This window comes from Rhea pennata, chromosome 3, assembly GCF_028389875.1.
Source record: "Rhea pennata isolate bPtePen1 chromosome 3, bPtePen1.pri, whole genome shotgun sequence".
NCBI lineage: Eukaryota > Metazoa > Chordata > Aves > Rheiformes > Rheidae > Rhea > Rhea pennata.
Genome location: NC_084665.1, coordinates 127,356,237 through 127,382,952, shown reverse-complemented (window position 1 = coordinate 127,382,952; position 26,716 = coordinate 127,356,237). Strand labels below are relative to the sequence as shown.

Sequence of the window (26,716 nt, the reverse complement as noted above, 5' to 3'; positions counted from 1 at the left end):
CTTTGAATTATTCTATTTTTTTTCTATTACCTCCTTGCTCTTTTTCACTTGTGCATTATCTCTTCCTGTAGTCTGAAATTCACAGTGTAAGACCCCTGCCTAGTTCACAAGCCTTCTTGGCAGTCTGAGGTTTTTATATAGATTTCCCTTCTGTCTGTTGACCATGACTATATGCAGAGAGTGAACTTCAATTATTTGAAAAACAAGACAACATTATTCTGGCATCTTTAAGTCTTCTGCTTTAGAAGCCTGTACTGATGTTGCTCTACCTTCAATATGCATTGCGTGCATTGCCCTCCAAAATGTAGTGCATATTTTCCATAAATAGTTATACTCTGTTTGCTTGTTGTTTCTGTATTTTTATTGCAAACATATGCACAATGATCTCCTGAGAAGGATGTTACTTAGAGCATCTTCTTTGTATGAAAGAATACTGTGCAAGATGAACACGATACAGTGGGTTAGCTAAACGTAATGGAGTGCCGCATACAAACGCAAATAAAAAACTGTGGAGAAGGAGGAGATCACGGTACTAACAATCTCATCACTGCATGAGCTTGTGCAACCCCTTTTGCTGAGCCCGTTTGCACAAACCAGGGGCACGGAAAAACGGCCAGAGCAGATGTGATATGCATGTATACCCCAAGAGGAGCAGGGATTGAAAAATTCCTCAAGGGGCATTTTTTTTGGCCTGGGGGAAAAACGGACGGGGCATAAAGCTGCAGAGGGACTCCGGAGCGATGAGTGTAGCCCTCACGCACGGACAGCTGAAAGGCCAAGGTGAAGCAGGCAGAGCTGCACGGAGGCTACTCCCGGGTCGGGATACGCGAAACGTGGCAGATGAAGCCTGAGCAAGGGACGATGGTGGCACCAGGGGGCTCCGTTACCCTCCGTCCCGTCCCGTCGCGCTCCCGCCACCCGGGAGGGGCCGCTCCGGTCCGGTTCAAGCCGGTTCCCGCCGGGGCAGGTGCAGGTGACGGTTGGGCGCGAGCCTCCGCCGGCGCGCGCGCTCTGCGCGCCCCCCTTTCACCCCCCCCTCCCCCGGCCCGACAGCCAGCGCGCGCCGCGCCGCGCCGGGCCAGGCCAGGCCGCTCCCCCAGCCCCGCCGCCGCTCCCATCCGACTCGAGGGCGATGCCCACAGCGCCGCGGCGCCTCCTCCGCACGCTCGTCAGCTCCACCTTCAGGATGGGCGACTCGGGCTCCAGGCTGCTTCGGAGAGAAGAAGCGCTCCCCGGCAGGAGCCAAAGCATCCAGGTGGCAGGTAGGGACGACCCCGGCCCCCCTCCCCCTTCTCCCTTCGCGGCTCACCCCGGGGGCGGCGGGGTGAGGGGAGGCGCCGAGGCCCCGGCGCTCGCCGCAGACACCGCCCGCACGGCGCAGGCGCAGCGCCCTCCGCGCCTGCGCGCGACCCGCCCTCCGCTGAGGGCGGTGTCTCGCCGCCTCCGCTGCGGCGGCGCGCAGGGCGCATGCGCGACGGCGTCCCGTGCCTGTCGGGTGGGGAGCGGCGGCGCGGGGGACGTAATGGCGGATCGGAGCTAGGATGCTGCCTCGTCGGCCTGTTCCGCGCTTACTGTTTTGTCTCCACCTTAAATTCGTTTTTGCATCCTGTAGGATGCCTTAGGAGCACGCTTATTCCCTCAGTAACCTGCGCAGTGCCATTTCCTATGCACTCCTGTAATAACAGTTGACTGGTTACTGGACCTACCAACAAGCCTATTCCAGTTGCTCCTTTGGCCATTCTGATGAAAAATCAGGAAAAAAGTCCTTGCTTTTGGCTCTATATAACCTTTCTGTCTGTTTTTTCACTGAGGTCCACAATGATCTATAGGTTTTAAAACATTTTCCTGGGCCTTAATTTTCCTGTGAAAAAGAAATGAATAATACCAAAGCATGATTTGAGTGCTTTAACAGTCATGGTTTTAAAAATCTTAAATTTTGATAACATTTAGAACAGTGTTTCAGCATTCTTCCTTCCGTTTCGGGTAACTCTGTACTGTTACGTAAACAAAATAGCAACCTTGAATTAACTGGTTTTGCCTTCTGTCAGTCTTCCTAGGCCCTGAAAACATTGCAAAGTTACTATCGTCACTGTTACATAGGCATTATAATCATGCCTGGATGCTCTCATATGCACGATCATTTTTCTTGTTTTACAAGGCATTTATTTATATTTATTTGCTCCAGGCCTCTAAGCTCTCAAACAAAATCTATGAACCTTAAAAAATTTCTTTTAAACACATAAGGTACATAAGTGCTGGTGGGAGAATAGTTAATGACTGGTGGCATAAGTCAAATGAAAGAAGTGGATGAGAGCATAGAAAAACCTTAGATTGCATAGATATTAGGTAAAATGTTGAAGGTAGCAAGAAGGTGGTGCTGAAATTAAAGGTAGCAAGAAGAAGATTGTGTCTGATGTGGAAAAGATGGAGTCTAGGAACGCAGACATGGCATTGATGTGATGAAGCCGACAGACTTTAGAGATGATACCAACAGTGGCATATTGGATAGATCAGATTGTCATGTTCAAACCGCTTGTTGCTAAAAGTCTGGACAGAAGATACACTGGGCACAAATTATAGCCCCATAGGTAGAATAATTTTGTGTTGTTGTATAAAAAATGTGGGTAGAGAAGAGTCTATTTTGTTACTTTGTTGTCTACACTCCTTGTAATGCAGTCCAGTAGTTACTTGCAGTGAGAGCGCATTGGTAGTTCATACTCAACCTGGCATCTACCACAATTCAAGTCCTTCTCAGCAGGGCTGAGATTATTCTGCACTGGTGCAGAAATCGTACTTCTCCTTGTTGAGCTTTGTGAGGTTTTTGCTGGCATATTCCTGAAATGTTTTAAGATTCTACAGAATGAAGCTCTGCTGTTTGGTGTGTCCCTTTCACCCCCAATTCAGTGTCATCATCAAATCTGCTGATGCTGAACAGCATTCATGTTATTGTTCAAGATATTGAATGATATTGGCCCCAGCATCACCTGTGGGGTAACCTGCTACACAAGAGACATCAAAATACTGATCATTGCCTTTTGAGTTGGGTGGTCCTGCTTAACAGGCTGTTCTTCCACCTCATAACTTCTCAGCTTACAAACGCAAAAAACTACAAAATTGTGTCAAATGCCCTACTAAAATCAATATGCATTAAATTACATCCACCTCTTTGTCCTCATCCACATAGCCAATAATTTCATTGCAGGAGGCAGCTTGGCTAGTCAAGCATGATTTGCCTTTGGTAAATCTGTGTTGACTATTCCTGATTACCTTCTTGTGTGTCTGGAAATGTATTACAAGAAGACACACACGTGATTTTTTCCTGGGGTTGTATGGGGGCTGACCAGTTCCAGACATAGTTCTTTAATGCTCTTTTTGCCTTTCTTAAAAATGGGTCTTGTGGTAGTCCTTTTCTAGCCTCTCACAATCATCATGATTATCTAGATGATCATCTGGATACATCAGAGTGTTGTACAATCACATCAGCCTGGTTGCTTAGCAGCCTTGGAAAAATCCTATGCGGCCCCATGGATTTAAATGCATCCAGCTTCTTTAAGTAGTCGGAGCCTATTTCTCCCCACATTTTTTTGCTGTCACTCTGCTTCCTGGCTGTGCTGGTGCGTGCAGAGGTCTTGGAGCTGTCTTCTGAAGACTTAGGCAGAAAAAGTTGTTGAGTGTTTCAGTCTTTCTGTACTATCTATTACTAGGTTGTCCTGCTCATTCATCGATGCACCTAATTTTTCTCTCAGCTTTCTTTTACTACTACCGCTTTCTTTTATTACTATCATTTTTGTAGATAAATGCCTAAACTGGAGGTGGGTCTGCCAGCCGGGTTAGGGGATTGTCCTGGGATGTGTTTTCACCAGCTGATAGTTGTCTTCTTCTGTGAATGGCACCTGTGGGCTCTCTTTGCACCTCCTGCACTTTGTGATAATTGCATTGCTCCTCTTCACACATTTGGGTCCCAGTGCTTCTAGTCACTGCCACTTTTTAGGTGTCAGATAAATAAGAAGCTGTACATGAATGTTCTCTGCCTCTTCGTGAGATCTCTTGTTGGGCAGGGAACTTCTCATGCTGAGAGTTCCTGATTGCTGTCCACAAACTGCATGAATGCAGAGACCGCCTCAGATTACTTCCTCCTCTGCTGCAGTCCGAAAGAGGGAAAAAGACGACCAACTGACAAGCTTTAGAGTCATGTAAAAAGTTAAATACCATTTCTTTTCTGTTTTAATTTGGTGACCAGAGGATTATGTGAGATTTCACCTAGTTTGTGACTTCATTTTTTTGGTTTTATCTTAAGGTTGTTACTGATTTAGAGTTTGAGTCTCAGCAAACAGTAGAGCCTAGTATATTATACCGATTTCTGTGAAATGACTGGAAGTAGTTGGGTTGTGATATATAGAGAGCTTGGTTTGCAGAGGGCAATGAAACTGAATAAATACCATACTGTGAATTGAAAACAATAAAAACAATAGAAGTTTCACATACTCTTTGTGATCTAGCTGGACTTGTCAGATCTTCAAAAAATGTCTTAATCTAAGAATTTGAGTATGTTTTACAGTTTTCTTTCCTTGCAGTAGAGCTCCTGCATTCATTTCTGAAAGTTTTGTTTCATCTGATTTTTATATAATGGTGCAACATAATGTCAAGATGTGTAGAAAAAATACATATTATTTATTGCTAATGCTGGTCTAGTAGAACTGTAGTTTTCAGAATTAATTTTAGTTACTAAACTGCTGAAACATTGCTATGTTTTTATGAACAGATGAGTATGTGTTATTTAGACTGTTAAAACTTTGACTGTTTTATTTTATGATTGTGGTAGGGGCACTAGTCATGGATCCTAACAATGTGGATGGACCCTCCTGTGCAAGATTTTATATAATATCATATATATATTTTAGATATATGTGTGTCTATATATATGCTGTATATGTACAAATATGTATATTATGCTAGATACAGTGTATATGGATATGCAGCAGCATATATATCTTTAGCGCATTAATGAATTTTTTGAGGCAGTCAAGGTGCACCTCATTGGTAGACAGTGTTACAGTTGTTTAAATTTATTAAGCCTCTTGGCTTTTTATTTACAGATTGAGTAATAATTATAAATGTGGGGGAGGTCATTGTGAACTTTAATCTGACCTTCTGTGTAAAAAAGAGCACATTTCCGTGAATTCTTACTTGCATCAGAGCAAGTAAGAATTTTTTCTTTTTAAAGAAATCTTTTATTAAAAATGTCCTCTGATCGAGAATCCACTGCAAAATTTTATAAATTGTTCCAATATTTCATAACTCTCTCCTTTAAAAAGTGCATATTTTGAATCAGATTTTTGTGTTTGAACGTCAAATTATTGAAACTTGTTACAGTTCTCTTTGTGAGGCTGAAAAACTCAGTAGTATATTTTCTGGTTTACATGAGGTACTTCAGATCATAATTAATTTGCTGGTTTAATATTACAGAAACTAAAAGTGAAGTTTCTTACTCTGCTAGCAGAAGACATGTTTTACAGTCTGTTACCATTCTTGTATCTTTTCCCTAAACTGTTACCAATTAGTTAACTTCTGCCTTGAAATACTGCTGTCAGAAGTAGACACAGGATTTTACTATTTTTTTACTAGATTTTTTTTTTAGGGAAAAATAACCATAGGCACCAGTACAAGCTGGGGGCAGACCTGCTGGAGAGCAGCTCTGCAGAGAAAGACCTGGGAGTGCTGGTGGATGACAAGCTGACCATGAGCCAGCAACGTGCCCTTGTGGCCAAGAAGGCCAATGGTCTCCTAGGGTGCATTGGGAAGAGTGTTGCCAGCAGGTGGAGGGAGGTGATCCTGCCCCTCTCCTCAGCCCTGGGGAGGCCTCATCTCGAGTCCTGTGTCCAGTCCTGGGCTCCCCAGGACAAGAGAGACATGGAGCTACTGGAGAGAGTCCAGTGTAGGGCTACAAAGATGATCCGAGGGCTGGAGCACCTGCCCTGTGAGGAACGGCTGCGAGAGCTGGGCCTCTTCAGCCTGGGGAAGAGCAGACTGAGGGGGGATCTGGTCAATGTGTACAAGTACCTGAAGGGAGGGTGTCAAGGGGACGGGGCCAAACTCTTTTCAGTTGCCCCGTGTGACAGGACAAGAGGCGATGGGCAGAAATTGAAGCACAGGAAGTTATGCCTGAGTATGAGGGGGAATTTCTTCCCTGTGAGAGTGAAGGAGCCCTGGCACAGGTTGCCCAGCGAGGTTGTGGAGTCTCCTTGTCTGGAGCTGTTCAAGGCCCGCCTGGATGCAACCGTGTCTACCATGGTGTAGGTGACCCTGCTGAGCAGGGAGGTTGGACTAGATGATCTCCAGAGGTCCCTTCCAACCTTACTGATTCTATGAGTCTAGTGATAGCCTCATGATCAGCTGCAGCCTTTCTAATCAGTGTTTTCCTCTTCGTATATCAAAGGATAACTTTAACCTTTTAGACCAAAGTGTTTAACTGGTTGTTGACTGTAAACCTAAAAGGGTTTCTAAATCATTGGTATCATATCTTATTATATTTTAACTTGATTAATTGATCTGCGTTTGATTTGACTATTCCATTTAATTCCGAGATATATTCAGTATATTTCACAATAAATTCATACAATAGTGAATTTCATTTATATGCAGAACTAGGATTTCAAGTTAGCTTACTGAACTCCAGAAAAAGTTGTATTAAATGATTTTGCTCAGACATTAGCACTAAAGAAGAATGTGCTTAGCAACCATAGGAAATTGAGGTTTGGATAGGGTTGTAGGCTGTCCCTCATTGTTTTATGTTAGTTTTGAATTCAAACCTAGCAGGAGTAATTCAGCTTTAGTTGCATTGATACTGTTAATAGAGATATGTGATCTTTGAGTAAAAGGATGGGATCAGCTCTACCTAAATTGGGATGTGGTGCTCAGGGGGTGGGGAACCTAACCAGTGTGTGAAAATATCTGATGAGAGGGACTGAAATAGGCGGATCCAGACTCTTCTCAGTGGTGCCCAGTGAATGGACAAGAGGCAATGGGTCTAGACTAAATATATGAAATTCTGTGAGGATCGTTGAACCCTGGAATAGGTTGCCCAGAGAAGTTGTGAAGTCTCCTTCCTTGGAGGTATGCAAAACCCGACTGGACAATGTCCTGAGCTACCTGTTCTAGCTGACTGTGCTTTTAGCTGGCAGGTTGGACTAGATGATCTCTGGAGGTTCCTTCCATCATCAACGATTCGGTGATTCTGTAAATCCACCTACCCATAGTGGTGGAGGTAGCAGCAGTGTCCATCTTTTCCAGGATCCTCCAGTGGTTATGGTACTCCCTCAGGAACTGGGAGATCTGAGTTCTTCGTGATCCTCTTCTGTGGGGAGACTGAAATGACATGTCAAGCAGATGCTTCAGAATACATGGCGAAAGTGTACCCTGGATGACAGCACGTCCAGATGACTGCAGCACTCCCAACTGCGTCTCCTTTCCTTGAGGCTGGATCCAGACCCTCTTCGTTCTCTTTTTGGCCACTGGATTCTTGTATTTTTGGATGTAGAACTGTCTGACCAAGTAGGTCATGCTGTCAGTCTCACAGGATACTCCAAGTCCAGGTGATTCAAACATAATTTAAAAATGTTTCATGTTGCCCCAGGCTGAGCAGCTGCCTCAGCCAGCTGCCTCACTTCATGATGAGTGCACTAGTGGACATCACAGCTATTGCATACCCATCCTGAGAAGAGGAATGAAGAGACTGGGCACTCATTGAGGGAGGCAGCTAATGTTCCATGTATTTGCAGTCGAGATAGGTTGAATCCAAATAACATGTATTAGATCAACCTCTGTAAACACTTCGTGTTTTCCTGAAGTTCTTGGAAGACATACAGAAGCTACACAACAGAGATCACTTGCTCTTCCTTCAGGGAAATTCACTTCTTTTTGTTAAATTATGCAGAGCATAGGCAAATATTTTATGGGGACTACTTTGCTCTTCCTATTCTGTCCCCTTCTTGTTGTATGTTAGATGTTAGGAATGATACGTCCCCTTAGAAAACTCACTTTTCTCTTGTTTAGTTGATTTTTAATGTTGCATATAGTTGGAGACCTTTTGAAGCCATATAGTTTCTGAACACAATGAAAATAAATTAACATTCAGGAAAACAACTAACTCGAAATTATTATGGGGCTTGTTTTACTTCCATACCTGTTTGTTTTAGCAGAATTTCTTTTGATGCTAATCTTTTTTACCATCCTTAAAACAATGAACAGAAATCATAGCAGTCAGACTAGCAGGCTTTGGCAAGGATGCTTTAGCTGACTCTGTTCCTTTTGCCTTGGAGGAGCTGGCTGGCTGGACTGTACATGCTGCCAGGTCCACATGGAAGAGCTGCCAGGGCTAAAGCACGTAGCTTTTCTTATGCATGTTCGTGGCCTTGTACAAAGATATCCCACTGGAATTTAATCCCTGTGGGCTTGGACATTGAATCATCAAGTGATTTTCTAGAAGAAGAATTTGAGAACTTTACATGAAAGTATAGTTTAGGTCGATACTAATTTTTACAAACTGTGCATTTTTGGAATTCACATGATAGAAATCCTTTGCATTTTGCAGGGCTAGGTATCATTAGAGCATAGGATAAGAACACAAGATACAGCAGGCTTTAAAAAACCTTGCAAGTAAAAATTCAGAAAATCTGACTTCAAATGAGGAAGCCTGGCAGGATGCCAAAGTTTGCCAGTTTGATGGAGAAGTTGGCATTCTGGAATAGGACGTCTGAATTCTGCTTGGTTCATCTTAGAAAAAAGACAAGTTAGTTAACCTGTGTCATTAAAATTTAAATTATACTGACTTGTAATGGTATAGGGGCCATTAAACCGGCCAACATTACTGGATCTCACTGAGTTGTGATTGACAATCTTTTTCTTAAATCATTACTATTTCCCTACCAAGGGAAAAAGGCAACACAGAGAACTACTGAATGGGATAGTCTGATCTGTTATTATTTGTGAATTGTGTATTGTAGAAATCTCTAGTTGATGGCCAAAGAGGCAGTTTTTATGGCCTGTTCATAGTGTCTAGTGCTAGGGAGAAGATCTAGTCCTTTATGCTTATTCAGGCCTAAACATATATTCAGTGTTAGCTTGAGAAGTTTTAAACAGATTTATAGTGATGTTCTGATAATTCATGAAACTGTGTAAGACAGAAGACTTTGTAATAGAACTGCTGAGTAAAACATAGGCTTAACAGTTTTCAGAACAGAGTTCAGCAAGATAAGAGCAATAAAACGCAAAACAGTTGATTTTTTCCCTTAATGATTAAAAAATTCTGCTAATCACAGGCAAATATAAAAATTGTAAACAGACACCAATATAATGTCACTGTATCGTATCCAAAATACAGTTCTAGAGTGAGATTATGCTTCAAATGGAGTGCACAAACGTCTTGTTATATGGATTCTCTTAAAGTTTAGAAAGATTAATTTAAGTTTTCCATGCCTTTGGTTTCTTGATACAGTGTTTTAAGTAAAGAACTCTCTAATTACCCATTTTTACCAAAGATTCTGTGGAGTATATGTTAAAAAATACAAGACATGACTTCCCTAGGAGTACAGCTTAGGAGCATGCTGAGTAACAACATCATATGTGGTATTGCATTTCCTAAATTTCAGTTTACCTTTCTAATTCAGAGGAGTTAATTACTTCGGTCTTCATTCTAAGAAACAATCTTTGCATCAAATTCACTCAAGCCATCAATTTCCATAAATCACTAAATTTCGTTTCAGTTTCACAGGGTATGCTGAGATTCAAATCGGAAAGAATATAAAGTAGAGTACATTTCTTTGCTAAAGTACCTCATTCCCAGTAATTACTTATTATTTGAAAAGCAACTTCTGAAATCTGTGGTTACACTATCTTTACAGGTAGATGTGCTATGAATTTACCAGAAGATAGTGCCTGTAAGAAGTTAACATGCCACGGATTTTTCTTTCTCATTTTTGTTTGCCCTTTTTCAGTTTCCCTGGTATTTGTATCTAAACATTAAACAGCTCGTTTTTCAAGCCAAATATATAACTATAAATGTTCTACTGTTATTGAAAAAAACAAGAATTACTTTTATCCAGGCATACATTTGTGTTTTGGAAAGTGTTGCAAGGAGAAGCAAAGGTTAATTCAATCTGAAAGGTTTTGCTGTTGTTCCTACATGCTCTTTGCTCTTGGCAGCTAGAAAACAAAACGAAAGTTAGCGTGCGCACACCGTGCACGATACATTAAAAGCGTACAGGAAATATGTTTACAGAACTGCATATCCAGCTGTCAAATGCTGCTCCCAGGGCAACGTCGCACCGATGAAAAACCTGCACTTCCTTATCACCTCTACGTGCGTTTTAATAGAAAGGGCTACGTCATTCATCAGTAAGCCCTCTCCAAGAGGGGGGGAAAAAAAAAGAAAAAAAGAGAAAATCTCTTGTTTGAGTCCCTGGAGTTCCTTATGGACTACTTAGCATGCTTCTCACAGTCAGATGTGTGCACTGGCATGAAGCAACGTTGCACAAAGCTATACCCCTCAGGACTGCGGCGGGCCTGATAACGGAGGAAGCTCTCCACGGGGTTTCTCCCTGGCAACAGAACGCAGGTTGCTGGGAAACAGAATTACTTAAGTGAGTAGAAACTTTACCCAACTGGCAGCCTCTTGAATGCAAATGAGGCTTGAAGGAGACTCCTATTACTGATACCGTAATTTCACTCTCTGAAATTAAAAATGAATTCAAAGGTTCTTTATTCAGAGGATTACGTGTAGATGCTGCTCTGAGGAATTATTCTAAATTGTGTAATAAAAGAGGATAATTATTTCTGGTAAAAGGTAGTAGCATGGTGCATAATATTCAATAGCTTCTCATTACTGTGGTTTTGAAAAGGGATGTAACATGTAAATACCCCAAATTTGCATTCTTAAATACACCTGTCAGTTATGACAATTAAACACAAGACTTACACTTGCATGGGTTATTTTTTCACTACAGAATATTTTGTATTATTTTGTCTTGGATACATATGAAGTCGGATGTACATTTGACTCCCTTTGCTAATAATTTTTTTCCATTTTATCTTTAGTGGAATTTTAGCATGGATGAGATTGACCTGACATTTAGGTGGTTTTGTGATTTCAACGCAGAAAATAAGATTGAGAGAAACGTCTTATTTTCTTCGCTTGGTCTGCATGCTGTAGTCTGAAACCTTCATGCTTAGCTGCTGAAGATCCATGGAGCCATTTGTATCTTCAGTTGAGTCTATGTAACTCAGTTGACCTGACTTTCTTCTTTTTCAATCTGATAGTTGACTGATTTCACTGTAGTCACAACAGCACAAAGCTAGCATAATATAAAAAAGATGAAGTTGCTTTTATATATATGATGGACTGTTACAACTATTGAAATGCAAGTAGGCGTTGCTAAAATAAGCTGTAACAAATCAGACTGTGCACTGGATAGCACAGGTGCCTCTATGAGTCCTGTGTAATTAATGCGTATCACAGCTGGAAGCCTGGGATTAGGCTGCCCGTTGCGGCTTCTCTTTCCACGTGCGATAGGAGGGCACGGGGGAAAAGCGTTTTAGCTTTGCGTTGCAGCAGATACGGAGCTGGTGGGGTATCGGACTGGAAGGGGCCGTCTGGATCATCGGCTCTGGTGTGCTCTGCGTGTGTGTGCGTGCGTGTGTGCGTACACATACTGTTGAACTGATAGAGCAAAGACAGTATTTATACCACCTACTGAAATACTTGCTTATTACGTAGGGGAAACAGACACTTGTGTGTTTGATTCATCTTATAATGAATGTCAAAAGACACGTAAACAGTCCCCGTGAGTAGTTCGCAAAATATGCCTCTTTCTTCCAGCGGCTGCAAGGGTGACTATCGCAGATGTTGGCATGTGTGTTACAGCCAGCTAAAGGGGGAGGACATGAATCTTGCCTTTGCTGTCTCACGCAGCCCAGTAGTGCAGAATCTTTCATGGGCCCATTGGCTTGTATTTATTTGAATTACGTAGCTGTTCGCTGCTGGGTAAATAGTTGATGTTTCCATCGCTGTGTTCCACTTGAAAGGATTTTCCAGAAATTAACCAATTCGACTATTTAAAATGTTCTTTTAATTTTCATCCTATTAATTATTGCTCTTTTTATCTCTGTGTTTGTTGTGCCTACATTGTCATTTGGCACTTCTCTGTTTTCTATTATTTCCTTGATGAGAGGAGAGAGAGACAGCGGTCATAGTCCTCATCCTGTGTTCTGTTAGTGAGCCAAACTACTTTAAGCTCTTCTCAAAAAATAGGTCACTTTTCAAAAATACTTCCTAATCACACTTCAACATGGTTAATCTGTGCTGTATATGGTTTTCTTAAAGCAAAAGGTAACTGGGATGGAGACTGACACAGTTGTGATTTACATTATGGTTACGTGAACAAGTTAGCTTGGTGCAAGCTGGATGTGGATTTATAGCCTTATAACTACTCCAGGTAACTGCCTTTGTGGGTGCTTTGTTGTGCAGTAAATGCAGAATAACTTATCTGGGTTTCATTGAAAGGTAAGCTAAGTTATGTTTACTCCAGGGTAAAAGAGTGCAGTTACCATTGAGGTAGCCAATATACTGAGAATTTTGTTTGTGTGAATTATTTTTCTCTTCTCTGGTTATTCCCAGAACAGCACAACTGAGTTTATTCAGAGAATGTTATTTAATGACCAGACCTGTAGTTCATATTCAATGTAAAGTCTCGAAAATGTCTGTTTGCCCAAGGAGTTAACCCGGTTGCTCTGAATCAAAGCTGTCTTTTTTTTTTTCTTTTATTCTTCTCATTAAATGCCAGCTCACAGAGTTATAATTTCATTCCTTTCTTTTCTTTGGTTTTCCTCATTAATGTTCATATACAACATTTACAATAATAAAAGAATTTCCAAAGTTATGCTAAATGTGAGTTAAGTTGTTTGCATATCTGACTGTAACAATACGTAAAACGTATTGTCAGAACCTTATTCTAACTTTGCAATATGATGAAGGAAGTGCAGTATTAAAAAGCCTCGTGGTTTAATTGATCTGAAAGTAGGTAAGCGCAGCATAGACCTTGCATTAGTTTACTATAAAGCAGATTTAAGGTTGTTTGAATGTTTCAGTCGTTAATTTAGGTGTCATAGTCATTTTGTGTTTTTTTGATGAGTAACACTAACCTTGAAATTTTTGGGTTTAAAAAACTTACATTGTTTAATAAAAATTACAGAAAACTGAAGCTAAGGCAAGGTACATAATTGTAATTTAAAGGTGTACATTTGACAGGAACTTTCTGTTTTATTTAATTAGAAATTTATTCATACTTTGTGAATGTTGAATTGTTTGTCTTTGTAATTTATGGTGTGAAAGGCATTGTTTTATCCTTAGAAGTGTATATTTTATTTATTACGTATAGACTTAGAGTGGTATGGTTACATCTGTATATTGCTCTCATTTTGATATTTGCACGTTTTTACAATACGTATCAAACTTGCATTTAAATTCCTAGTACAATTAAAATAGTATACATAAATAAGTCCTTAGTTCAAACAAGATTAAAATTCATGGAATATATTATGGTGTTTATTACAGCTTCTTGTTTATTGCTCCTAGCTCTTTCTTGATGCAGATATGCAAAATTGCACTTAGTGGAATTTCATCCACTTGGGTGAGGAGTTTATTTGGTCCATAGTTTTGAAGATGAGATCTTATTTTCTATAGAGAAAGGTGGCCACTGCCAGTTACATTTGTATTTTTACTTTAGCCTGGGCTTGATTTTTCAGAATTTGAGTTTCCAGGAGTCACAGAGGATGTTTCAGGGGCTACTCAAATTTCAGGAATGCCTGAGAAGGAGAAACTCTAGTGGATACTAATTTTTTTGGGTGAGGAGAGACAGAAAGCTCCCATCTGGGTGACACAAGCATTGGTCAGAGATTTGTTGTCTGAGGTACTGACTGATAAACAGCAATCAGCAAAATAGAGCTGGAATGACACTGCTTCAAGGAAGAATCCTGCATGTCATTTCAGTGATCATCCTGCTCCTTCACCCTTCCTGGAGCCCAGTGAGAGAAGTGGAAGTATCATGCAAGGGATGCTCGTTCTGTAAGACAGCACAAGTGGTCAGGCATGGCAAGCATGGCTGGGAGCAACAAAGCATGCTACATCCTGGACTATCGCCAGCCTGCAATGTCGGACCTTTCCCACTACCTATAGCTGTCCTTGCAGAGGAGAAATGTTTCAGCATTGCAACAATTGCTCTCAGAAAGGAAGCACAGAGTGGTTCTCGCTAATGACAGTACTGGCCTGTCTACTTGAACTTCCTAGGCATAATCCCCAGGGCGTTGTAACAGAACGTTCTCTTTCTCCAGAGCGCTCTGTATTTGACATCTCCCATTCATCTTATCTTTTCCTACTTACGGGCTCAGAAGTGCACTTCCTGGTTCATCAAACATTCAAAGCCTGAACGTTGCTGCCTGGAACCCAGTTGTACATCTGTGGCCAATTCAGTCCATGCACAGTCCACTCCCAAAGCAGCAGCAGTAGAGGGCGGTCACTGATTAGCTGGCAGGCTGGATCAGGGATGAGAGGGATGACTTCACCTCCATCCCTGGAAAGGTGATGGAACAGCTCATTCTGGATGTCATCTCCAGACATATGGAGGAAAAGAAGGTGATAAGGAGTAGCCAGCATGGATTCACCAAGGGGAGATCCTGCTTAACCAACCCGATAGCCTTCTATGATGGAGTGACTGTCTGGGTAGAGGAGGGGAGAGCAGTGGATGTTGTATACCTTGACTACAGCAAGGCTTTTGACGCTGTCTCCCATAACATCCTCCTAGAGAAGCTCTGAAAGTGTGGGTTAGACGAGTGGACAGTGAGGTGGATTGAGAACTGGCTGAAAGGCAGAGCTCAGAGGGTCGTCATCAGTGGCGTGGAGTCTAGCTGGAGGCCTGTGGCTAGTGGTGTCCCCCAGGGCTCAGTCCTAGGTCCCATCCTGTTCCACTTCTTCATCAATGACCTGGATGAGGGGACAGAGTGCCTCCTCAGCAGGTTTGCTGATGATCCCAAGCTGGGAGGAGTGGGTGACACACCTGAGGGCTGTGCTGCCATTCAGAGAGACCTGGTCAGGCTGGAGAGTTGGGCAGAGAGGAACCTCCTGAGGTTCAACAAGGGCAAGTGCAGAGTCCTGCACCTAGGGAGAAATAACCCCAGGCACCAGTACAAGCTGGGGGGCGACCTTCTGGAGAGCAGCTCTGCAGAGAAGGACCTGGGAGTGCTGGTGGATGACAAGCTGACCATGAGCCAGCAACGTGCCCTTGTGGCCAAGGCCAATGGTCTCCTGGGGTGCATTGGGAAGAGTGTTGCCAGCAGGTGGAGGGAGGTGATCCTGCCCCTCTCCTCAGCCCTGGGGAGGCCTCATCTCGAGTCCTGTGTCCAGTCCTGGACTCCCCAGTCCAAGAGAGACATGGAGCTACTGGAAAGAGTCCAGCGCAGGGCTACAAAGATGATCCGAGGGCTGGAGCACCTGCCCTGTGAGGAACGGCTGCGAGAGCTGGGCCTGTTCAGCCTGGGGAAGAGCAGACTGAGGGGGGATCTGATCAATGTGTACAAGTACCTGAAGGGAGGGTGTCAAGGGGACGGGGCCAAACTCTTTTCAGTTGCCCCGTGTGACAGGACAAGAGACGATGGGCAGAAATTGAAGCACAGGAAGTTCCACCTGACCGTGAGGGGGAATTTCTTCCCTGTGAGAGTGTCAGAGCCCTGGCACAGGTTGCCCAGCGAGGTTGTGGAGTCTCCTTGTCTGGAGCTGTTCAAGGCCCGCCTGGATGCAACCGTGTCTACCATGGTGTAGGTGACCCTGCTGAGCAGGGAGGTTGGACTAGATGATCTCCAGAGGTCCCTTCCAACCTTACTGATTCTATGATTCTGTGACTTCTGGCCTCCCTTTTGGATAGCAAAACAGAATGCAGAGAGAGGGGCTGGTACTTGCTTTATTTGGGGCATAGGATCATAGGATAATCTAGGTCGAAAGGGACCTCAGGAGATCATTGATTCATGAAAGCAGTAGATCGGTAACTGATCCTCTGCTTTCTTAGAGGATAAATTACGGACAGAAGGATGTTAGCAGCATAGTGTACCAGGTTAGAGTGCAGTCAATCTCTCTCACTACTTTGATAGAATCATAGAATCAGTAAGGTTGGAAGGGACCTCTGGAGATCATCTAGTCCAACCCCCCAAAACTCCTCGCCCTTATTGGAAAAATCTGCTCACTGATCATCAGATATGAAAATGTGCAGGAGGGAGGATATGGGAGAACTTCTCAGGAATGTGGTCTTCGACCAATATATGCAGTTTATGGGATTAAAGCACTGTCAGCAGCATAGCATGCCCCTCTACAAAGGAAGTGTGCTATAAACAGAATTGGAACCAGCCCCTCTTTCTCTCTGGTAGTCTAATTAGTAAACTGTAGAACTGGTATTTCTAGATCTGATTCCAGGACCTGGGTATTTTTCACAGGCTCCTGAACACTTTGTTTCATCTTCCTTTCTCTCAAGAACTTTCATCCAAATGGTGTTGCTAGGAGTCATGCCAAGGCACTCAGCTTAGCCTGATGATTTGGGTAAAAAGATAGAAAACATGGCCTTGATATGGAGATGCCTGTGTGGCTAAGGGTCAGCCAAATGTGTATTGCATTGTATCTCTCCAGACCTTAGAAATGTTTGTTAATTATTGTTTCAGACTCATTGCTGAGAGACGTCAGGCCATCCAGGTGAGTGGAGTGCAAGTGTTTTAGCATACCAGATGCCAGTGGATCACTGACTGTCTCCTAGAAGAGTGGTGATGAGCCAAAGAAGATTTTGGGGCTCAAATGCGGGCACTGCCACAGTAAGTGTGAACTAGCCCAAAGGGAGGTGGCAACAGGCTGAGAGAGCCTCTCTCTCAAGAGAGAGACAAGCAGCCTCCATACGGTTGAGTTCACCTACTGATCTTTGTGATGCTTGGGGACAAGGACTGTGTCTCATGGCATTGTGTATGTACGTAAGGATGATCTCTGTGGTGGACCTCCTTGTCCCTGGTTGTTGAGAGTCAGGAGTGTCTGGGTTGCAGAGGGTGATATTGCCCACTAGGCAAAGAGATGAGAGCCTGTAAGACTGCTGGTAGATACTGCGGGCAGGCGTTGTAGTTTGATTCCCAGGATAAGTGCCAAAGGTGGTCCATCATAACCTTTTCATCACATTAAATGTCAGCTGTTTTCACAAGCTAAAGTCACCATGATTGGAGTCAGAACTGGATTGTTACTTCTTAAATGTAGCTTATAGTTAGTTCTGAAAATTGGATTACAACTTTTACAATTATACAGAAAGTACTTGGCTATGAAATAAAGGCAACACAGAGGAAAATATTTTTTAAAAAAATCTATAATCATTGTCTTTTTCTCACAGAGTTGTGTTTACGTTTTATAAAAGGATAAAATATTATGTGCTGGAATCAGTAGATGCTTTTATGATAAGATTTAGCAAACTGCAATAAGAATTCTCCTAGGATAATCAGAAGCAGAGTACGTGCACCAGAGATAACATTGGAAGATGCAGAGTCTTTGGAGGCTATTTATATTGCTTCCTTTCTTTCACGTATATCCTTCCTTAAGGAATCTCCTTCTTACCCAAATAGGGATGTATGAGTCTACTTTTGAATTTGTCAAGGTTGACCTGATGTGTGATACAAGGAGCAGAACTGAAGTCTCATCTTAAAGAGGTTGCACTGAAACACCTTTTAATAAACTAACCTGCTCAAAGTAGTAATGCTTAATTTGAGTAGCATCTTCTGCTATGGAGCTATGAGCAGGCAATTAAAATACAGTGAAAGGAAGTTATAAAACCAAAAGAACGTATTTTGAAAGTAGGCGGAGTTTTGTTTAGATGGTAGATTGCATCCTACATAGACAATAAACATAAGAACAGGTGATAGTATGTTTTTAATTTAGCTGGCCTGTATCAACTCACAGTGTCAAAAAAACTTACTTGGTCTGTGAGTTCTGCGAGGGCAAGGTTTCAGATGGCCGGGCAAGACGGTCGGTGCTGTGGCATTTCCCTTCTGGCCTTTGTCTGGCTGCCCCCGTGTAAGCTAGATTCTTTGCTGGTTACTCTTGAAGTGGAATCATGAAGAAAAAAAAAACTGTCATAGAAATGTATATTTACCTATGAGTAAAATGTTCATTTCCTCACAATTGAGAATTAGGTGGCTTTATGTATGCATCCAACTCTATCACCCAAGCAGTCTCCAAAATGGAAATTGAGCTATTAAACGATTAGGACAATTAAATGAGGTATAATTGTGTTTCATCTGCATACTTTTTTCTTTTTAGCAATTATAATCAGTCTGTTGATTATACCCTACACTGTATTCAGAAATGATCTTTCCTAACTAGCTTCATATAAGTTGATAAAAATGGGATTGAGGACAGAAGACTGAAGAAAGTTTCATTTCTGAACTCTAAATGTTGATCCCCAGTTGTGGATCCTCATCATTTTTAATGCTAGTTAGTTACATCATGAGGAACTGAAAAGTACTCCAGTCAGCCTAATACTCTTAAAACTTGAGGAAGTCATGGTTTCCATACTGAAAAAATCATTAGAAACCAGGGAAGTCTAGAGAGATTAAAATTATCTCCTGATCTTGCTCTCTAATCAATTGTAAATGCTATATGATCATTGTTAATTTGATTTTTATACTAGAAGAAATTTAGAATTCCAGTGGAACCTTCTCATGATACAAGTATTAAGGAACTACTGTAGAGGAAGAGTGGCAGTTCCCAAAGTTACTACCCAAAAGAGAAAATGAAAGAAAAGAAATTAGCAAGCAAAACAAATATGAAGGGTGTTTCTTAAGCAGAATGTACTAGCATGTCTTTATATGAAGAGAAGTATTAATAAGGTGACCCAGGGAGATGTTTACAGTTGATTCTTCTTCCAGATCTTAATTTCAGAATTTAGCTAGTGGTGATCTTTTCCTTTTGAGAGATTTTGTGACATTACCAGCCTCCTATTTTTTGTTATTTCTTCCTTAAATCCATTCATAAGTTCAACAATTTGGTTATAATCACTCTGGAGCATAGCTACAACTCCTATACCTTATCAGTAGGATTAACTGAACATCTGTTTTTTGTTTTCTCTTCTTTTGAAGTTAAGCATTTCTGCTTCTGAAAAGAGTCTTTTGATGTTGCTGGCAAGTGAATTTGATTCCTGGTTAAAACAGTGTGTTGAGCAGTGGATGGACTTGGGCTAGTGCTTCATACATTGTTTCTTGCTTTTGGGTGGGTTAATGCGTATGTTTTCACAGAATCACAGAACGGTTGAGGTTGGAAGGGACCTCTGGAGATCATCTGGTCCAATCCCCCTGCTCAAGCAGAGTCACCTAGAGCATGTTAGACAGGATCGTGTCCAGGTGGGTTTTGAATATCTCCAGAGAAGGAGGCTCCACAACCTCTCTGGGCAACCTGTTCCAGTACTCTCTCACTATCACAGTGAAGAAGTTCTTCCTTATATTCAGGTGGAATTTCTTACCAAATTCTCTAAATTCCTTGCTATTTGATTTAGTTTTGTTCCTTTTGCAACTCTTTGTTATCACTTTACTTCTCAAAGTACTTGAAGGATGTTCTCTTTTGCTAAAGATAAAGGTAAAAATAGATGCAGACTTTAATACTGTGTACCCAGCATGGGCATTAGAGGCTGTTTTTGTAACAATAGATCGAACTGCGTCAGGGCCTAGGTTCTGTAGATGCAGATGAATCAAGTCATCTCTCCTGTTAAACAGTTGAGAGTTGTCCTTGGTCTACCTTTCTCCCATGTTAACTCATACTCCACTCTGAAACCTCTTAGACATGGTTCAGTAGTTTGCACGAGCTGGGGACTGTTCCCAGTAGACAGTTTGATGCAGCCGTCTTTTCTTGGAGTGTAAGAGAGTGTGATTTGGCTGTGGCTGGACTCTTGACTCGGGTTCAGAGGACAGGACCTGGAAGTAGTCATTAACACAACATAGGTGTTTCTAGTATTTGGTGAGGCAGAAATGCAGGCTTTCTGAATTGCTCTCTAGCATTTAAATGACTTGAATTTCTGCTTAAGACCTCATTAAGGAGTCATCCTTGTGTTGAGCATTTCACACATTAATTAAGACTTACTAAGTATTTAATTTAAGTTACCACAATTAAAAGATTTTTAATTTTTGAATTAAGATTTTTGAATGAGAGAGAAAAAAAAAAGATCATCAAATATGTATCTTACATGTGTGGATATATGTGCGCAGATAGTAGGTACTACTGTTGTAAAAATAAATCATTCTAGTTTTATTAAATGTAATTCAAATTTTAAAGTGGAAATTGAGAATATAAATAAAAAATGACTCTCTCTGGGCTGGTGACTGAATGTGGATGAGGAATTCCGAGATACTAATCTATGTAGAACTATTTAAAACATTTAATTTGGGAAAATCTAATTGTTTAAGAGGATGTTGAACATAAAATAAATCACCTGCTACCTAAATTTTACAACAAAGCCCTTACATAGTGTACAGCACTATGAGAAATAGTTCAAATGAGAATATGTTCTTTCTCCTCACACATGGACTGACAAGTATGAGAGGGTTACCTGACTGTATTTTGGATAAATTCTTTTTCTTAGTAATTTGATTTTCCAGAGCATCCTTTTTCATAATCACTCTCTATCCACTTCATTAAAAGTCTGTATTCAATATATCCAGGTTAACTTTAAGTAGATTCCATTATAAATAACTACTGCTACCTAAAGTGCTATGCATGTTTCATGCTGCGTGCTATAATAGTCTTTTCTGAATGACAATCGCAAACGTCTGTGAAGCTCAGTTACTAACATTTTGATTTTTATAAGTATCTGTTTTTCTCCTGAGATTGCAAGGAAATTATAAGCTGTTCAAGTACAAATGGTTTTTAAACTTCCATGTAGCACTTACATATATAATGCATGTACCCAAAGCGTTCTGAGTGGCACTGAGCAAAGAGAAGGAGAAGACATTTTAACTTACGGATGCAAAATCTGTTTGATCTATTCAGAAAAAAGCTGGCCCTCAAAAGGCTCAGGAAGAAGAGATTTGGTGAAGACTTGAGACTGAACTGTGAGTTTTGCAGTTTCAAACCGAGATGCCTGCCAGAAGATGATGAGTAGTTGAAGTATATTCCCACAGTGAAATATTTTGAAATTCTTGATTACTTCTAAAAGGTTTTGGACTTGCAATTTGTTTGCATTGAAAAGAAGGGGAACTGCGCTCGACGGTGTCACAGTATGCAAGCCCTGAAACCACTGGACTGCAACGCAGCTCAGGCATGTGCTCAGATTTGCTGCTTTGACTTTCAGCTGATCTTTAACTGGACCAGTCCATTTCCACAGCGTGGCATGACTGTTTCTGCCTCCCACAAAAAAGGCCACGATCAGACATACCTTATGTTGTCAAAATGATAAATGATAAATCAATACGGTAAGTGGTGAGCTGCCAAGACAAAAGACAGTCTGTCCTCCAGGTACATTCAAAACTGTGCAAAGCTAACTGTCCTAGGTAGTCCCTGCTAGCGAGATCTCGTTGACCTATTGATCAGTCACCTTGGGAGTCTCGAGGACCTGATGTAGACTCCAGGGCTCCATGTAGATTTAGTCCTTCAGATTGTTCGTGTTTTTGTAGGCCTTTTCTCTGGTTTTCTAGTATAATTTTTCTATTTTTGTGTTTGAATCTGGTAATATCTCCACTTTCTTCAGATGTTGCTATGTTCTTATGCTTTTTCTGTATTAGAAATACTCCTTTTTTCAGTCTTTTCAAGCACACTTTCAGTATTTCTTATCCTTTTTTGTTGGTCTCTCAGTTATAGCTACATTCATTTATTTATGGATTCTTAAAGCTTCACCAGCTTTTGGGTGTTGAATAATAAATGAAAAGCAGAAAATAGGAGATTCATTAGGTAATTCGTTGTTGTCATCTCCCAGTAAGAATGGACCGGGTAAAAGGAGCTTTTTCCTGTCACATAATGTACTTTCACCCATTTATAATAAATCAACACCTGGCTCCAGAAGTAGGCTCTTAAAAACGCTCTGGCATGCTCTCAGAGGAGCTGGTTTCACAGAGGTCTACTGCAAATGCCGAGAGCTGGTAACAAGAGCGTAATAGGTAAAAGGCTAATAGAGTTAGCCCTGACATGACAAACGCGCCATTTAGAATGTGATTTCTTAAGAATAAAATGTTTGGGGGAATATCATGCACAAGCTGCGTATGAGCAGTATTCTAATGATCAGATGTTCAGCACGAAGTGCTACGTTGTTTTCATTAATTCATAACCTTTGGAAGTTCTGTCAAGGAAGACAAAAAGGAAAGAAAGAGCCAGACCTTTAAAACTCTTTAGAAGTAGTTATGCAGAAGTAGCTGCATGTTTTCTCTAATGGTAAGCCTGACAACACCAAAAATGGTCAAATTTGGAATAGAGATGGATAGGAAGATAATTGGAAAGAAAGACAGGAAATTCAATTTTGTGCATTTTAAAAGAACAACATCAAAGAAATTTCAGGAAGATAGTAGGAGATTTGAGAATATTAAAAGGAAAAGGTTTGGAGTCAAAAAGTTAGTTTTCAGAGTTACTAATATAGAGCTTGATGTCATGAGAGTGTGTGAAGTTATCTGAGGTTTGAGTAAATTGCAAGGAATGAGCAGGAAGGGACTGACCATCAAAAATGGGGGTGGCCTGAATCGGAAAAAGGAGAAAAGCAAATTGGAGAAGCTAGTAGGGGAATAAGGTGCAAAACACGGAAGAGCACAAAAGGAGGTCCTGAAAGCTCAAGGTGGGGAGGAAATTTTGTATTTCATTCCTTTCAGGAGGATATTGGACCAATCTGAGGTTGGTCTGGTCTGGAAACTTACTTCTGTGAAGGAAATTGTTTGTGTTGAAAGATCCTGACAGCTCGAAGGGGGGGAGGAGACACCTTGTGGGATGTCACTGAGGGCCGTGAAAGCAATTTCAGTGGAGGGGAGCAGCATTACACTTGCAGAGTACTTAAGAGAAAGAGAATTAGGACAGTTACAGTAAACTACAGGTTTGAAAAAATTGCTTGAAGACAGGAAGAGAGTAGTCATTTGTGCAAATTAGATCCATTATGTTTGGAACAGCATATATTGAGATATAAAATAAGGCTGTTCATGATCCTAGCAAGGCTCTCTTTCAGCAAAGCTGCTAGAGAATATATTTGTTTTTCCTGCTTTGCTTTCAGAGCAAAGTAATGAAGAAATAATTACCATTGTTCATCTCTATTGGAATTACATATTTTTTGGAATGTATGTGAAACACTATGTTGTCTATATATATAGTTTTTGGAAAAAGACTAATTAAAAATGAGTTTCTAATGGCAACTCTTGCAGTAGCATAACCTTTCAAAGATAATTGAACTGGCAGTAATTTATGTGCGATGTTTTTGTTCCCATGTTGATGCCTGATGGTCTTCTTGTAAAGGGAAACCGACATATTAGAGTTTTCTGCCAAATGCACAAAGGGAAGAAATAGAAAAATTGTACCTAGGTGTATTTTTTTCCCCGTTTGGCTTGTCATAATGATGTTAAGTATTAAATGATAGGCTGTGCAGTATTTTGAGACATAGATGTGATTTTAAAGTTAATGGTGTGACATCCTGAACTGGGAAGCTATTGGGAAGAACATGAATAGTTCTAATTTTAACATTCTTGTTACATACAGTCATTGAAAACAGGGCCGGGGAACCTTGGTCTTCTTTATCCACCTGTCTGAAGGTATCACAGAATCACAGAATGGTTGAGGTTGGAAGGGACCCCTGGAGATCATCTAGTCCAACCCCGCTGCTCAAGCAGGGTAAGATAGGATCAAGGGACAAGGTAGGATCAATTATACCTAATTTCTGGCAGATGTTCATTTAACCTGTTTTTAAAAAGTTTCAGGAAGTTTGCACTTTTCTATCACTGTATGTAGCGGTTCTCACCTGCAGAAAGTTTCTTCCTAAGGCTCAAACTAAATCTTCAGTGCTTTGGTTTCACTTGTTTGGTTTTGTGTCCTGTTCACAGTAGGTATGTAGAGCAGTTTATATTCTCCCTTTTAGCACCTTATTTTTAGGTATTTGAAGGCTGCTGGCAAGTCTTTTGTCAGTCTTCAGTTCTCTCGATTGAATAACTGTAGTGTAGGATTTAACACTGGTTTTAGACTCTAAATTTAGATAACTGTGTGAGCTCCTATTCTCTTCAGTGGAGGTATAGGCACACAGTCAGCAGAGCCTAGAGAAAGGGAAGCAGTTAGAAATTGCTGATAAACTGATTAAGAAATGTTGATTCAGCAACTGGATTATCTTATTTACTGTATCACAGGCGTATATTTTATGCAAAGACAGGGCATGTTAGATAAAAGTCAAATGTGTTGCAAACTTGCTGCTCAGCCCCATGCAGCCGTCTTGTCAGTCATTAATCCTCTCTTCATAGACAAATGTGGATCTTTAAGTAACAGTTAAAACATCAGCTTTTCTTACCGTGGGGAACAAAATTTGCTGTAGTGCTACTGTTCAGGGAGAAAACGTTTCCTCCTTTTTAAGCCATGCGAACGCTATCCTTGAATGAAAACTTGGGGAATATTGTGTGACTAAGTCCAAAATAACAACTGAGTCTCAAAACGTCTGGGAATCTATATTGAACCTCTTAATGGTGAAAAAAATGTGGTATCCATAAACTTATCAGGTTTGTACATTTAGGGAAGTATATTTTCTGAATAATTTATTGTGCTCATTAGCATAAATGTTAAACACAAAAGTTGGCATTTTGTCATGGCAGATAACTTACAGATAGAAGAAAGGGTTTTCCTGTAATTCTGCACATACGAATTCTTGTGATTTTGCATGTCTTAAATGAAGTTCCAAACACCACTTGTTATGCTTTAAGTCTTGCAATGCATCAAGAAGTTTTCCACTGAAATAATTCCACTGGCAATGTTAAGCAGTGTCTCCTAGGAATGCTGCAGCAAGAACTTCTGCTTTTGAATTAGCAGCAGACATCACTGGCTCCTACAGATGTGTGCGTTTGCTAAACATTTTTTGGATATTAGCTAGGAGGATTCAAATTTAGTATTGATTTTAAGCTGGTTCTTAATAGTGGTGCAGTTTATAAGCACTTGCAGTTTTCAGACTGGAGTTTAGAAAGTTAAAATATGCAAGATTTTGGAATGTGATCTTAATTCAAATCTGTACATCTCCTACGCCTGGAATCTTCCCGTGCTTCTTAACAGTAGAAGAGGAAAACCTAGTATTATTTTAAGGCGTATTTGTTACTTATTAAAATTATACGTACGCCCTCCTTCAAAAGCTTCTTGATTTACTGCAGGTTGTTCATGTGTCGCATGCAGACATTTGTAGAGAACAGATTTCTTATCACTGCGAGCAGCGAATGGCTTCCAGTACTCCACGATCAGGGAGTAAAAATGTTATATCCCTTGTAAAAGGTAGGAAACCATGAAATCTATAAGCCGCTTTGGCAGCCGAAGTGGCTGTTGGTGCCAAGATTTGGTTACTGACCCACAGCTTCCTGTTTTTAAATATATTAATTGATTCGCAAAGAGCATCTTTTGGAAACAAGAACTCAGACAGCCTGGCACAGGCTGGAGCTCCGCCAAGACTGCTCGGGAAGGTTGCCATGCTGGGAGCGAGCGAGCGAGAGCGAGCGAGCGAGCGGAGGAAAGAAAAAAAGGCAAGACTTGGCACAGCTCAGTCAAATCAGCTTCTTTTGTCTGCTTTCTCGGCTTGAGCTTCGGGAAAGAAAACCGTCCTGGGGTACAGAAAAACTCAGAACTTTTTGGTTTTCAAACTTAGATAGCTTTTTAAGTCTCTTGGGCTCTTTGAAAGTGGTGCTACATTAAATGATGTTCAGTTACCGGTGATAAGAGAAATAAAAAGACTTCTTTAACGAAGCCTCCACAATAACAGTTTATACATTTGGGAAGTGCGATATTTGATTTTTGTGTGTCTGATTAAACTGTGAGGGAGCCGTGTAACTTGGAAGATTACAGAGGGAATACCTAAATAAAAGGGAGAATTTTATTTTTTTTCAACAAAAAAAAAGTTTTCATCGACATGAATATACTTTAAAACCAAACCTGACCTCCTTCGGAATATGTTCAGAATGGGAACTTCAGCGTTTCTCTCATATAAGCTACAGATACTAACTTTTTATGGAACATCCTTAAAGATTTCATCTGACCCAGCAATGAAGTAAGAGTAAAGAGAATGTTGTGACATCTTAATGCAAAAGTAAGTATGTTCTTAACGCGACAATATTTATTTTTGCTGCTTCTTGCTGTCCTAACTCCATCCCCCAGCTATTAGACAACACTGAAGACCAGCAGGGCAAGCCGAAGACACCCAGACTATGCCTGAAGGGCAAAAAAGAAATGAGAGCGTGGTTGTTTTGCTACTACTCTAAAACATTGCTTTCACTGTATCTTACTCGAGAGCATATTAAATTGCTGAATTTTCTACTTCCAGAGGAAATGAAAGAAGGAGAAATAGTGAATTCTGCTAAGCAGAGAATGTTTGAAGATGACAGAGCTGGACTCGAACTGATGACACTGGATATAGAAACTTCAAATTGTAGTTACAGTACCTGTTTGCTGTAAATTGTGAAAAAAATCTGC

At 41.0% G+C, this 26,716-nt stretch overlaps 1 protein-coding gene across 2 annotated transcripts in view; it reads left to right on the top strand.

Annotated features, from left to right (window-relative positions):
• The first annotated feature begins 1,087 nt into the window (after positions 1-1,087).
• The window catches only part of MSRA (methionine sulfoxide reductase A), a 281,782-nt gene continuing 256,153 nt past the window's right edge, over positions 1,088-26,716 (top strand). For both annotated transcript variants that reach the window (XM_062571232.1, XM_062571231.1), the window contains exon 1: positions 1,088-1,262. In XM_062571232.1, the coding sequence (XP_062427216.1) occupies positions 1,133-1,262 (130 nt within the window). In that variant the 5' untranslated portion in view covers positions 1,088-1,132. The remainder of the gene's footprint in view (positions 1,263-26,716) is intronic.